This window comes from Equus przewalskii, chromosome X, assembly GCF_037783145.1.
Source record: "Equus przewalskii isolate Varuska chromosome X, EquPr2, whole genome shotgun sequence".
Classification (NCBI taxonomy): Eukaryota; Metazoa; Chordata; class Mammalia; order Perissodactyla; family Equidae; genus Equus; species Equus przewalskii.
Window position 1 is genome coordinate 36,877,132 of NC_091863.1, and position 14,220 is coordinate 36,891,351.

Here is a 14,220-nt window from a genome sequence, read left to right on the forward strand (position 1 = left end):
ATCTTTTTTTTTTTCTGCTGAGGAAGATTTGCCCTGAGTGAACATCTTCCTCTATTCTGTATGTGGGTCACCAGCACAGCATGGCTGCTTATGAGTGGTGTAGGTCTGCATCCGGGAACTGAACCTGGGCTGCCAAAGTGGAAGGGTCCAAACTCAACCACTAGGCCACAAGGCCAGCTCCTGGATAATCTTTATGACACTGGTAAGTATAGGAAGAGCTGGTAAATTTTTTTGAATTTATTTTTGATCCTGATATAAAGGATAAGTACAGTTTTATTTATAAGACTAGATAAATCATGACTCTGTTATGTGACTTTTTATTATCTGTATAGGTTATATGGCATGAACATTATAATTGAACAATATATTCCTAAATGCTTCAGGTTAAGTATTTAGTTGTTTAAAAGGAAGTTAAATTTATTTTTCTGTAATTGAATGGATTTCTCCTTTGATATTAATTGATGGCACTTACGTATTAATATCACTTCAAATTATGCCCTAATTAGTCCATAACCTGATTCAGCATGATACACATTTTATATAATTTAAAAATATTTATTTACCTGTGCATATATTAGTCATATCAACTTGGTAAAGTCAAATTACTCTCCCCAGCTCCTAGTGTATTAACTTAGAATTATGAAACAAGAATCAGCACTAAGTGATATAAGGCTTAATTTTAGAATAAAGAAGGAGCGATGTAGCAATGTTGGGGATATATGCCCCACGTGAAAGGTGGATTAGGACTGCCTATGTGTTGGGCTTATAGGGAGGTTGCAGAGGGATAAAGAGGAAATGATTGGTAGAGCAGTGATTAATACATTTAGAACCCAGAATGTAAAAGCTAGAAAGGATTTTAGAAATTCCAACCTTCCAATTTTTTTGAGGTCTTTGAATCCATATTATGTGTCTGGCATTTTACCTACCTTATAGCATTTAATCATCAAAATAATGTAAAGTGGCTATATTTTCTTTTTCACAGATGAGAAAACTGAAGCTCAAATTAGACTAACTTGTTGAAGGTCACCCAGCTATCAAGTGGTAGAGTTAGGATTCGAACTTAGATCTGTACGATTCCACAGTTCATGCTCCTTTGGCTCAACTGCTCTGCTTTCCATATGGGTTTTCAGGTTCACTTTTCATAGAAATAATTATAAAATCATTTATCCCAACTCCCCATTTCTCTCTCCAGTGAAGGACCTAAACCTTGGAGGTTTCATACCTATTGTACATACATTTATTTGACAGTTTTTAAACTATATGAGACCTAAAAAATTACATAGTGATGTAAGGACTTATGTTACTGTATAAAAATTATCTCATGCTTCATGATAGAGTATGGATATCTATAGTCAGACTAGACATAGAGTTCTGGCTTAGAGGATAAGTAACTTTCCCAAGGTCATGCAGCCTGTGCAGAGGAAAGAACTGAATTCAGGTCGGCCAGACTCCAACCTCACCCATGGCATCCAATTCTGCTGCTATTACCTACTAATGATTATGTGGTGGGAAAGAAGGTTTTGAGGGGTTGGGGGTCGGTAGCCTTATAATTCTTGGAAAGGGCCTGTCTGAGTCAAGAACCGCTAACTCCAGGAAGATGGCCAAATACTGGCAAAATTTCTATCTCTGCTTGTGCAAGTCTAAATGTGGGTGTGTGTGTTTTTTTGGTGGGGGAGATAGTGATGTCAAAATCTCCCAGGCTTTGAAGGTCATCGCTTGTGACAAAGTTAACAATGCATGTGTTAATTTAGCTGTAGAAAATATTCAGCCTTCTATACCCAGTCATTCAAGTAATATGGAATACCATAAAGAATGGAAGAGGTGTTTCAGAGAAAGTAATTAAACATGAAACATAATCTATATAAAACCACAGTTTGTTAGTCTAGTTACTGGTCTCAGGGGAACAATTTAAAACTGTGTGTGTGTGTGTGTGTGTGTGTGTGTGCAAAATCCGTTGGGATTTTCATAGCTTCTCACTGAATACTGCTAGGATTACTGAGTCAGCACTGAATTGTCTTCCTTATAATTTGAAATCCAAGCTAAATATTTCTTGTCTATTGGTTATATTAGTGAAAATATACAAGAGTTCACGTTTATAAAGGAAACCTTATCTTATGTCCATTAATTCATACTTTCCTATCCCTGAAGACTGGAGGTGTGCCCTGTAACAGATCTGTTATACGAGACATGTCTTATTCAATTTCTTTTGAAAAGAATAATGGGCCGAAAGCATATTTTCTTTTTCTCCCAATTATACTATGGATTGAAAGCCAGACTAGTGAGTTTTATTTGCACCTGAGACACGGCCAGAACAAGAATGTATTATTGTTGTCTAAGGCATGTTGTGGGGGATAGAAAAGGCTTTTCTGGGCTGCAAGCTGTGATGAGGATCTTAATTATGTCTTCTCTCAGGCCTGGCCACAAGGAGCCCCAACTCTTCCATGAAGGCCCCACTGAGGTCACAGCAATAGAAACCATCATTCTGGAGATCCCGCTTAACAATTTCTCGTCATTGCTTTTTCTTCTAATACTACAACTAAGTACTGATAAAACGCAAGTAACACGAAAATGGGGCCCCAAAGTGCCGCCAACAGACCTTCGGCGGTGGGGAGCCGTGGTCAGCGAGCCAGACCCCGGGGGCGCCTCTTCGTTCCCTCCGGCCGGGGGTCAGGAGGCCTCTCCCCGCTCACGGGCGACGCGAGGGAGGGGATCGCGGTCGGGAGCGCAGGCTTGGCCTAGGGCGGCGCCCGAGCCGCGGGGCACGGGGTCGCTGGCCGCTCCTCGCGGAGGCCATTATCTCCAGCGATACCAAAAGTGTGCGCCTTCTTCGCAGGGCGGAGGTCAGGGGCCGGGCGCCCCCTCCAGTCGACGAGACCCTTACCAGGCCGTGTGGGGCCCGGGCCCGCGGAGCGCCGGAGCCGCGGCCCAGGCCCACCTCCGAGCTCCTGGGCAGGCAAAGGCCGTCCATGGCGTCCTCGCTCACAGCTCGCGCCCGCCGCGGGCGGTGCCGGACCTCGCCCTTCGCCACCGCTCCCCTCCCCCTCCCGAGCCCGCCGCGGCTCCCGAGGTGACACGGCCCGGACCCTCCATTCTCTGCCCCAGTGTATTTAACTAGCACAACCTAACCGGCTACTCCCTCTCGGTGACAACCCTTCCCCCCCGACAGACGGGCCTAGCAGCCAACCACCGGCCGGAATTGGCGTGCGTCCCGCTCCCCGTCGGTGGCGGCCTCGGTAGGCGGGGCTCGGGCAGCTAGCAAGTTAAGTGGAGCCACGGCTGACGTGAGTCAACAAAGGTCACGTGAGGGGAGCGGGCCGCGCCGATTGGCGGCGCTGGCCGGGCGGGGAGGGGGGGTCACGGCGGCGGCGTGGGGTTCGCTGTGTGACACAATTACAACAACTTTGTGCTGGTGCCGGGGAAGTTTGTGTCTCCACCGAATCCCCCCCGTGTCCCCCAGCCCTGCGCGCTCCGGCCGTTCCCGCCGTCCCCGCCCGTGGCTGCTCCCCGCCCGCCCCCGCGATGTGACCCTACAGCCGAGCCGCCGCTGCTGCCGACCCGGGGGCTCCGCAGCCCCTGCCGCCGCCGCCTTCACTGCCGCCGCGTTGGGATTTTTCGTCGCTGCCGCTCGCGGCGGAGGAGGAGGCGGCGATAAAGTTGGTGTGCCGGTCCCGCGCGGAGATTGGGGGCGTCGTTGCGGGCCCCGGCCCGGGGGGGGTGTCGGCGTTGGAGTTGTGAATTCCCTGCGTTTCCATGAAATCCTGCGGAGTGTCGCTCGCTACCGCCGCCGCCGCCGCCGCCGCTTTCGGTGATGAGGAAAAGAAAATGGCGGCGGGAAAAGCGAGCGGCGAGAGCGAGGAGGCGTCCCCCAGCCTGACAGCCGAGGAGAGGGAGGCGCTCGGCGGGCTGGACAGGTACGGGCCGCCGGCACCCGCCCGGTCGGCTCCGGACGGGCCGGCGCCGCTCGCCGGGGAGGCCCGAGCGCGGCTCGCCTCTGGCGGCGGCGGGGCGGGCAACTCGGCTTGGCGCTCTCCGCGCCGGGGCCGCTGCCGGGGCCTCGGGCTCGGGCAGGGATGGGTCGCTAGCGTTGCCGGAGCGTTAACGAGCCGCGTGTGTCTCTCCCCACAGCCGCCTCTTCGGCTTCGTGAGGTTTCAGGAAGATGGCGCCAGGACGAAGGCCCTACTGGGCAAGGTAAGGCAGCTGCGGGCCGGAGCGCGGACGCGGGCTCGGCGGCCGGCGCCCGCTCGCCCCGGGCTCCGCGGCCCCGGGCCGGGCCGGCGCGCATTGTGGCGGCGGACGATGGCCGAGGGGCTTCCGGAAAACTATTTCCTGCCTCTGCTTCCCCCACGCCCGGCTCCCTCGCTCGCTGCCTTGCGAAATCGCCCTCTCCTCTTGTAGCTGGGGGAACAGAGACGGCAGCGCTTCGGGGCCGAGCTCCACCGGGTCGACAGAATCTCCTGTGATTTCCCGGCTTTTTGCGGGGAGACCGCGATCTCCTGGGTGCCTGTTTAAGGTCAAGGGATAGCACATGTGTGCACATTTACCCAAACGTCCGACGTACTTGTCTCCCGTGGTTTTTATTCTTTTCCTTCAGGCAGCCTCTTCGCGATGTCTACTGTTAACCCAACGTTTTGGGCTTTTTTGTGTCCCTGCTCCCGGAAGGGGGAAGTTGCCCGTAGTTTAGGGCGGCGAAGAGTTTGCATTGGGCTGTTGACATGCATCTCGATTGAGATGGGTTTTACCTGAAGTTAGGTGACTTGTTTACTTTTTGGGTCTTTCTGCTATAGAAATCCTGCAGTTATTTGTGAATGTGTTTTCTTTTTGAAGCCTCGTTCCCTCTGTGTCTGACAGGGGAGGCCAGGGGGGATTCGGGGTGTAGCCTCTGTTTATTTGTGTGGAAAGTTGTTGGCACTGTCATTTAGTTAAGTAATGGCTGCTCCTATCGGCCCAAGATGGCGGGACAGGGTGGGAGGAGAAAGTGAAGGGGGGGGGTTTGGGGGAGGGAGGAGAGGTAAACATGGAAATAAATAGTAGCGATGAATAGCCTTCTCCTTCGGGGTGTGTAGCTCGATGGTGTTTCATACAAATTATCCAAGATTATTTGCATATAGAATTCTTGTACCTTTCTAAAGCTTGGAAGCAGCATTCATAAGCCTGGTAAATGCTTATCAACCTGTAGCACATTTAGTTACCCATCCGTAAGCTATTGAACAAAGGCTGTTGGAGTCTCGATCTGTCTGCATCAGTTTGTGTCTCCTGACCAAAATCTGGTTGAAATGACGTTTGTATGCTTTCTTCTTAATTGGGACCGTGAAACTTGGAGTGCGTGCGATAGGTGTTGCATCCATTAGACATTTTCTTTTCTGGCTGAAATCAGTGGCTTTGCATTTGACACCTAGCTTTATTGTCGCAATTGAGAAGGAAGTTTGAAATGACTAAAGCCTAGCATTTTGTTCTTCAGTTGATTTTTTTTTAATTGACTTGTCCTGAATTTTTGTCTGTAGTCTGTAGTTTGTAGGAGAGTCGCTAATTCCTTTTATCTGTAATTACACTTCTGTTTTTGTTTCAAAGTAACTAAGTATAAGGGGTTTCCACCGCGCATAACGACCAGAAAGCTGAGCAGAAATAATCCTTTTCAGTAAGCTTATAAGCCTTTAACCGATATAGATAACTTGAACTAAACTTTGACTATGTAGATATTAATTGCCTTCATTAAAATTATCGCTGGAAAAATGAGTAGTGACTAGCTCTGAAATGACTTAAGCATCAATGACTTAAGCCTTGAAATTTTTTTCAATCTAAGTAAAGTATTTTATTTTAAGATACTTGACTGCTGTCAAAGTTGTCATTCCAAAGATTAAACAAAATATTTAAATTTAAGGAGCGTTATTTTATCTTGGAATGATTATTGCCGGCTTAATAGGGAGTTGGTAAAATTGTTTGCAGAGATAATTCATTTGTAAAAGTTTGGCCAAATCTATTGCTTTTGGTTATGGTAATAAAGAAGCAAATGGAATCTGATGTTTTATGTGGATGATACGTAAAATGCTAGTTGATGATTTCATGTCTCAGGATGATCATATTTAGATGGATTCAGTGTGGATGGTGCTTAACATTGGATTTCAGATTGTAATATTGAACCATGCAATTATTATGTACTATTGAGTTTAAATTTTAAAGAATTGAGGATTTTCAAATACTTTTTTTGTGAAAGTGTGTGTTACTTTCTTAATGTTTGTGTACAGTAACAAAAATGAGAAACTTGAGAAGCTTTATTATATGTTTTGGGGAAGAATTAAGGCTTCATAAAATCCTGGGTAATTTGATAAACTACTAAGTGTTTTGTTGAGCTAAAGAAAAAAATTCTTCATTATTTCAAACTCAATGCCTGTGAGGTCCTACCTATTTAGATCAAGACTCATTAACTTTCACGTTAAAATAGCACATTCTGGAGTATGTGCTTTCAACCTCATGCCGTTCTTGGTTACATCCTTGTGAGCCTGAACATACCAGCGAAATGTGTAATGTAAAGCTTGACGTTATATAACGTCGCACCATGTGTTCGAATTGGGTTCTGAATAGAATGAATGAGCTAGAGTCCTGCTGTAAGAAGGATTGAATTATTTAGTTTCATCCATCTTTTGAACAGTCTTGGGAAACAGTATGTTTTTGTGGAATGTTGAGCTCTGTTGGTTTCAGAATTCTTATTCTCTGAAAGTCTTGAAAACAAGAGTTGGCTTTTCTTTGTTGGGGTAGGTTCATGCTACTTAGCTGAGGGCAGATAATGGAATTGAGTGACTTCCAGGATTCTCTTTTTAGCTACGATTTTTGTCATCCCCCCTCCCCCCCCCCCACAGATTTAGCATGGACCTTGTATAACTTTTTTTTCTTTCTGACAGAAACTTAGCTATTATTACTTGTTTTCAAAAATTATTATTCCTTTCTATATTTTTGGATCTTCTTTCAAATTTTTTAATTCAAATTTGTAGGTTCTAAAAAAGATAACTCTTGACTTAAAAGCATCGGAGAGTTTAAAACATTTAATAAGGGTCTCTTACTTGCCCCTAAACTTACGTGTTCCTTTTCCAGGTGTGAGGATACTTTCTCCGAACTGCTAATTTCTGTTAGTCTTGGAATGTTTTTGTAAGATTCATTTATATTAGAGTCATTGAAAGAATTTTGGTTTGTACCATTGCCATTTGATATACAATGCTTGGGGTTTTGGATTAAAAAAATGAATTAGTAATACAGTACATTATTTTTGTAGTACTATCTTTAAAAAATCTTTAAAAGATTGTAAATAGCAAGTGGTTGCTTAATCAGAGTTCTTGAAATATAATATGATCTTGACTACTTTGCTCTTTAATGCTGACCATTAGTCTTTTGGTAACATAATAATTCAAGATTGTTATTTTTTAAATTACAGTGGAGTTACTGAAAAGTAATTAAATGCAACATTTTAGCAGAAATTATGCTGACTTTTTTAGTACATTTTTGAAAATCTTTTGGGTTAATTTTGTTTCCAGTTGGATAAGGATTTGAGTTAAAGTATAATGTGTAGTAATATATAGCATTAATATAGTGAATATAAATATAGTAATACTATAAGGTATATTTATAAAAATAATATAATGCTAAAGGGCTGGGGACTCTTATTCTCGTCAGGGAACTATTGCTAAAATACATAGTTGTTCATTTTGAAGTATCTTTATATCATTTTTAAGTTTGTCCTAAATACTCAGTTTTATTGGAACTCTTTTTCGTAATTATATTAATCAATAGAAAGATTATGTAGAATAGCTAGAAGAAGTTATGGATTTAAAAATGTATGTGCTTTTTTTTCTAGGAGATAATTAGTATTAAAATAGTTGGCATTTTTAAGTTTGTGGGTAATGAAAGTAGTTTAAGATCCATTAAAGCATGTATTTTCCTACATTTGGTTTGCTTGCATGTAGATGGTAGGGGAAAATTATTAGGTCAGTTCTAGAGGTGGCTTTTTTATACTCTAATATTTGGACGTTGATGTTTAAAATTATTATATATTATGTGTTTTTTTAATTTGCTGGCACTTAAAGGGATATATTCATTTCCAGTGTTAAAGAAGGTTAGTGTTTAGATTACAAAAGTAACCACAGAATAATGTCTTGATTTGTGTTTGAAAATTAGATCTTTAATTTGATGCATTTTTTTTAAGTATGCTTTTTGGTGAGGAAAATTGGCTGTGAGCTAACATCTCTTGCCAATCTTCCTCTTTTTTTTTTTTTTCTTCTTCTCCCCAAAGCCCCAGTACATAGTTGTATATCCTAGTTGTAGGTCCTTTTATGTGGGATACCGCCACAGCATGGCTTGATGAGTGAGTGGTGTGTAGGTCTGTGCCCAGGATCTGAACTGGCCAACTCCTGGCCTCCAAAGTTGAGCGCATGAACTTAAGCACTTGGCCCCAGGGCTGGCCGTAATTTGATGCATTTTAAAAAGTATTTTCTAGTTTGGAAAGTTGTCTTGTAAACAGTTATAGTTATTATTGTTTATCTGGACAAAGTCTCAGGCAGTTACTATCCATTTCCTAAAATTTTAATGCATCCCTGGTAATAAAGCTCTGTAGTAAGAGATTACAGAAAATATTTGCATATCTGGGCACAAATTAGAACTGCAGGATTATGTAAACAGGCACTTTTCTAAGTTCTGACTTTATTTTTCACTGGATAGCTCTTTCCATGGAATCACTTACTAATGGAAATGACTAGGGAACATTTGACTACCACCTCTAGATATTTTAGGTTATTAAGAAAAACTGCCTGAGAGATGAGTTTTTGTGACTTAGGTGGTAAAGTGGAGTGGTGCGCCACGCACTTTAAACCAAAGTGCAGGTTCAGTGCTTGGCTAACTACAGAAGAAAAAAAATCTTTTTCTGTCTTGACTATGTAACATTTAGTTTTTATTTATATAGTACCAGTATTATTTTGCAAATTTGAAGGGGTTTTTAAGTTTATCTTTACTTTGAAACTCATTGTGATGCTTTGAGCTCTTTGAAATTGATGTTAATGACTGATAACACTGTGAATTATTAATATTTTTGAAATGTGGTATCTAGAGAGCTAATTTATGTAACAAAAACACCACCAGATTGTCTAAGAGTTGAAATGGTGGTTAGGTTGTTTAGGGCCCACGTGTATTTATTTGTAGACTAGTTAATTAATAGAGTTTATTTAATGAATGCATAATTGACAGTCTTATGTACTCATACTGAAGCTTCACATACACATATCAGTTTTCCATATTGGTTTGTAATTTGTCAGCAGTAAAGTAGAGCAACAAGTATTTGAATGCAAGTCTTCTATGCAGGGAATATGAAGAAAACATAAATATCTCTTGTCTGCATTGAAAACTTACAGTTTCCTAAGAGGGATGAGATAAATATAAGGATGTCTAACATAGGAACATCAGTGACAGAAGAAAAGTATGAAGTATCCTGAAAGTTTATGATAAAGGTCAATTTAACAAGTTACATGTTAGAATGGCTTTTTTTTTTTTGCCACCCCTAAAAACATTGATTAGCAAGTATGCACAAAAGCAGTCACAGGAACCTGTTGGTGAAGCTTGACAAAGTCCCAGCTCTTTGTCCTTGTGGGCAGTCTAACAAGGACCTTGCTGGAAAGGTGCATTGGAGGCACATGTAGCAATATGTTAGCAGCGGTGGGCAAGAGCCCCAGAATACCTGGTCAGTGATGGAACATAGGGCTGAATGGGACTCCTGAGTACATGTGCACTCTGGAGGGGATTGCATCCTGGGTTTGCTGATTCTTAGACCCTCTTCACGCAGAGGTGGAGATGCCTTCACAGTAATTCTAGTCAAACCACATTAACTGGAACATTATTCATTTCACTGGTGAAAACTTACCTTCTAACACCCCTACTGCTACCTAACACATTCTGGGTCTGACTGAAGTAAAGGCAGAAGAAACATTGCCTTTGCAGAGTGCCATCTTGGTTCATGTTTTCCTAGAGCCTCTTATTTTTAGATTTAACTTCTGGACTGTGCATCCTGATTTGGGAATTTCAAAAGTGAACTAACAGTCTCTAGATTTTAGATTATTAGAATTAACTTTAAAAGTTAACTGATAGTTGCTAGGTTAAAATTAACTAAAACGCTTGTGACCCACTGTATCCTGATGTATTTTATTTTTTTCTTAAGACATTTAATGAGAATTTCTATTATGTAACATATTCTGCGTCAGATGTTTAAAACTAAATTATTTCATTAAATTTTGAAAATACATTTGTGAGTTAAATGGGGGGTGTTCACATTTGTGGGATATTGCAGAATGGCTTCTGGGCCAGCTTAATTTACAGACAGCCTATTCCATTTGTCCAGGTATGTTTCAACAAATTACGCACTTTGAACACCAGACCCCAGAAGAGAAAAAAAAGAAGACCCTGCTTGCTAGCTCCCCATGCCTGGGGACTCTTACGGTCTGGACCTTCTTTCCCTGGATGGCTAGTGCTGGAGGTGGGCAGGACATTGATGGCTCCTGCAAAACGCTACTTGCTTTCTTGGACCCCCATTTTCAGTTAATTAGTTTACTCTTGGGGCAGTTGTTAAGTTCAAAGTTCTACCCTAGATTGGGCCTCAGTAGAATGGCTCTTATTAATGGGATGGGGATTGTTTCTTTATTGTGTTTCTTGGAGCTGGTGTTTCTTGATTTCAGTATTAGCAAGGAATCTTATAATTTTGTTTAGGGAAACATGATTTAAAATCAGATTTTAGCCTTTAGCAGATGTTCAAAGGATGATCTGTGTGTTCTTTCTCACTCTGATCTCATTTTGTAGTAATATTTACTTTTGTTATGGGTTCTTAACTTGGGGTCCTTGAATGAGTGTTCATGGGTCAATTTAAATATTTAAGAAATTCTCTGACGGGCTGGCCCCGTGGCCCAGTGGTTAAGTTTGAGTACTCCGCTTTGGCGGCCCAGAGTTTCGCTGGTTCGGATCCTGGGCACAGACATGGCACCGCTCATCAGGCTATGCTGAGGCAGTGTCCCACATGCCACAACTAGAAGGACCCACAACTAAAAATACACAATTATGTACCAGGGGGCTTTGGGGAGAAAAAGGAAAAATAAAATCTTTAAAAAAGAAAATTCTCTGACAAAGTTTTGGAAGGATACCTAAGAAGTAGTGAAATAATGGTCATCTTGGAGTACAAAACAGCTCTAGGGTGAGGAGGAGGGGAGGAGCTTTTAAACTTAGACTTTATATAATTTCTTTATTGCTGTGGTTTTTTTGGTTTGTTTTTTAACCGTAGACACGTATTACTTTAAAAATAATACAGTAAGCACACTGATAGTGAGTACACCAGAATTATATTTTGGTTATTAAAGATGGATTTTATACTACCACGTGTATAGTTAGAGATACCTGTAAAGGCTTCATTGTCAGGTTGGGATACTTCTGAACTTAGGAGTGAATGAAGTAGAGATGTACTCCACTAGGTCCTATTTGCATTTTAGGTAGCTTCGTGATAGTCACGGTACTCATTCTTCATTTTGATCTTTAGCATCTGTTTCATTGATGACTTTGCTTTGGGTCCAGGTTTGGCCCTGGCTGACATTTGGGACCTAATTAAGAACTATAACCTGGAAGGTGGGAGTAATCCCTTATTTAGACAGTTTCAGGTTTCTTAGCCAATATGTGGGCCGTTTGCCGTTTTCTTCTACAAGCTTTTATTTATTTTCTCTTACCCATTTCTTTTTATTCTATCTTTTCTCTACTCTCTACGTTGCTAAAACTGTTGTTGTCATTCTGTTTTGAATGCATGCCTGCATTCTTTTTGTAGTTTTGTCTGTGGTAGTATTTTGTCTGTGTTAGAATAAATAAAAGATGCTGCTGCTAAGTTTATTCTCAGGAAGAAGGTTGGGCTTTGTTATCTTTAAGAGTATTATATAAGGTCATCTAACTCATTTTCATTTAGAACAATGAGAGAAACCTTTTTAGATAAAGGGTTGTTTTCAGACTATAAACCTATTACATTATGTTCATTAGATCCTTCTCTTTTTAAAAAACAATTAGGGAAAATTTCCAGTATTTTCAAATCAGGGAAAATCAACCAACCAACCAACCATCACTGATCATTACTCAGCTTCAACACTTTTCAACTCCTGACCAGTCTTGTTTCATCTGTATTTTACCCCTCGCTTCCATTTTTTGAAGGAAATCTCAGACATCAGTCACATTGTTTAATCCATAGATATTTAAATCCGTCTCTGAAACATAGCCACGATGCCCTTATTATGCATAAAAATAACTTCTTAATATCAAATATCCACGGGCCTTGATTTTTTTGCTGTATGAAAGTTAAGAATTAGTTGCTTGGGAAATGAGTAGAAAACAGATATTTAGCTGAATATATGTCAATTTGTTTACATTTTAATATTGTGATAGGATTCTGTAATAGAATATTACACAAAACGTGACAAGAGATAATTTTTCTTAAGAACTTTATGAATCTTAGTTGCTTGAGTCTGGATAGTTTATATATTTAGGGAAAATTTGTTTTTAAGGTACATTAGTTAAAATAAATGTTTTAGGTTTTTGAATTTCCGTATCAGAATGAGAACGAGGAAAGCTTTTGCTTTGCTTCGCTTGGATTTGTGAAAGGTTTACGGAACTGCTGTGAGTGAGGGACTGTGCCAAGTCCTGGAGCAACAAGTAAGGCCTGGCCTCTGCCCCTGCAGTCTGTAGCGAGAGGTGGACAGACTGAGTGATCATATGATGTAGTAAGTACAGTAAGCAAGGTATATGCAGAGTGCTGTGAGCTCGCAAATGATGGCGCAGTTAAAACATTTAAAACTTTTGATTATGGGTAGTTTAAACAGTCCACACAATTCTCAACGTTTTGGAGCAGTTAATTTTGCCTGGAGAAGGGGTGAGGGAAACTGCATAAAGATGTAACATTTGGTCTTGGTTATCAAACGTGAGTAGAAATTTAGCAAGAGAAAAAAGGACAGAGTTGGAGGTATGAAGTTAAATGGTGTTTGAGGAGTTGTGAATAGTCTAATGTGTGTAGAGGGTAGGGTGACTCAGTGGGGTTGGGAGGAGTTAACTGGGCATGTGAAGGCCCCCATCACTGTAGGCCATAGGGTGTTTTGGGGAGTCATTGAACTCAACTCTTTAATCAGGGAAAGTGACATGACCAGAAGTAGGTTTTATGGGAATATTACTAACTACAGGGAGAAGGATAAAGTGGAGGGGAAAGGGACCTAGTTGTGAAGTATTGACAGATAGATAGCAATGCATGGATTTTCGAATAGAATTCTGCTTCTGCCACTTACTGGATGTGTGATTCTTGGGCAAATTATTTCATCTTTCAGAGGCTCAGTTTTCTCATCTGTAAAATGGAAGTGGTAATAGATTTCTGGCAGGCTATTGCTTTTTGTGTTGGGAAAAAAAGGTTTGTAAAGTGCCTGGCATTGGGCCTAGCATGGAAGGTGCTCAGTACAAGATAAAGGTTGTTATTAACATCTTGGAAAAGACAATTAAGTTTAAACTAAGGCTGTAGTTTAGGAATGAGGGAGAAGATAGAGTCAGATTTGAGATCTCTTGAAAGGCCTTTCCTTGACTTTTATAACATCTCACTACTTTGGCTTTCCTTCTGTGTCTCTGACCACGTCTTAGTCTCTTTTGCAAGGAGATTCTGTTAGAGGTTTTCTTTACTCACCGTTCCCACTTGCATGTATACTTGACTGCTACTTGATTACTTGAGTATCTTGAAGGCACCTTAAACTGAACATACGCAAACTGAATTTATCATTGTCTTTGATGTTCCTTATCAATACTCTTGCCAGAAACCTTGGAGTCCTTCTTGACTCTTTTTTCTTAACCTGTCAAGTCCTAATAGTTACCATTATCTTGTCATTTCTATATCTTAAATCTCAGACCTGTTTGTTTCTCTCATTCCTCACTGCTACCATCCTAATGGCAGCCATGATCCTGTCTTTGACTTTTGAAGTACCGTCATGCAATTTTCTTGAATAGGTATACTTGCGCATAGTACAAAACTGAAAAGTTATGTAAAGGATGTTACAGTGAGCAGAAAATCTCCCTCTCACACCATCTCCCATTATTTAGTTCCTGTTCTCAGGCAGCCACTGATAAAAGGTTTATTGGGTAAGTTCATGTTTCAACACATATACAAGCATTTTCTGTTGTATTTTTTTCCCTACACA

At 41.4% G+C, this 14,220-nt stretch overlaps 1 protein-coding gene across 21 annotated transcripts in view; it reads left to right on the forward strand.

Annotated features, from left to right (window-relative positions):
• Positions 1-3,283: 3,283 nt before the first annotated feature.
• Positions 3,284-14,220, forward strand: part of KDM6A (lysine demethylase 6A) — a 206,637-nt gene continuing 195,700 nt past the window's right edge. For 16 of the 21 annotated variants that reach the window (XR_011536274.1, XR_011536276.1, XR_011536278.1 and 13 more), the window contains exons 1-2: positions 3,348-3,911; positions 4,126-4,189. Coding sequence is in view for 15 of the 21 variants with exons in the window: in XM_070606391.1 (XP_070462492.1) it covers positions 3,751-3,911; positions 4,126-4,189 (225 nt within the window). In the remaining 6 variants the exon portion in view is untranslated. Of the gene's footprint in view, positions 3,912-4,125; positions 4,190-14,220 lie in introns of all 21 variants that reach the window. The other 5 variants (XR_011536275.1, XM_070606393.1, XM_070606384.1 and 2 more) reach the window with 3 other exon arrangements.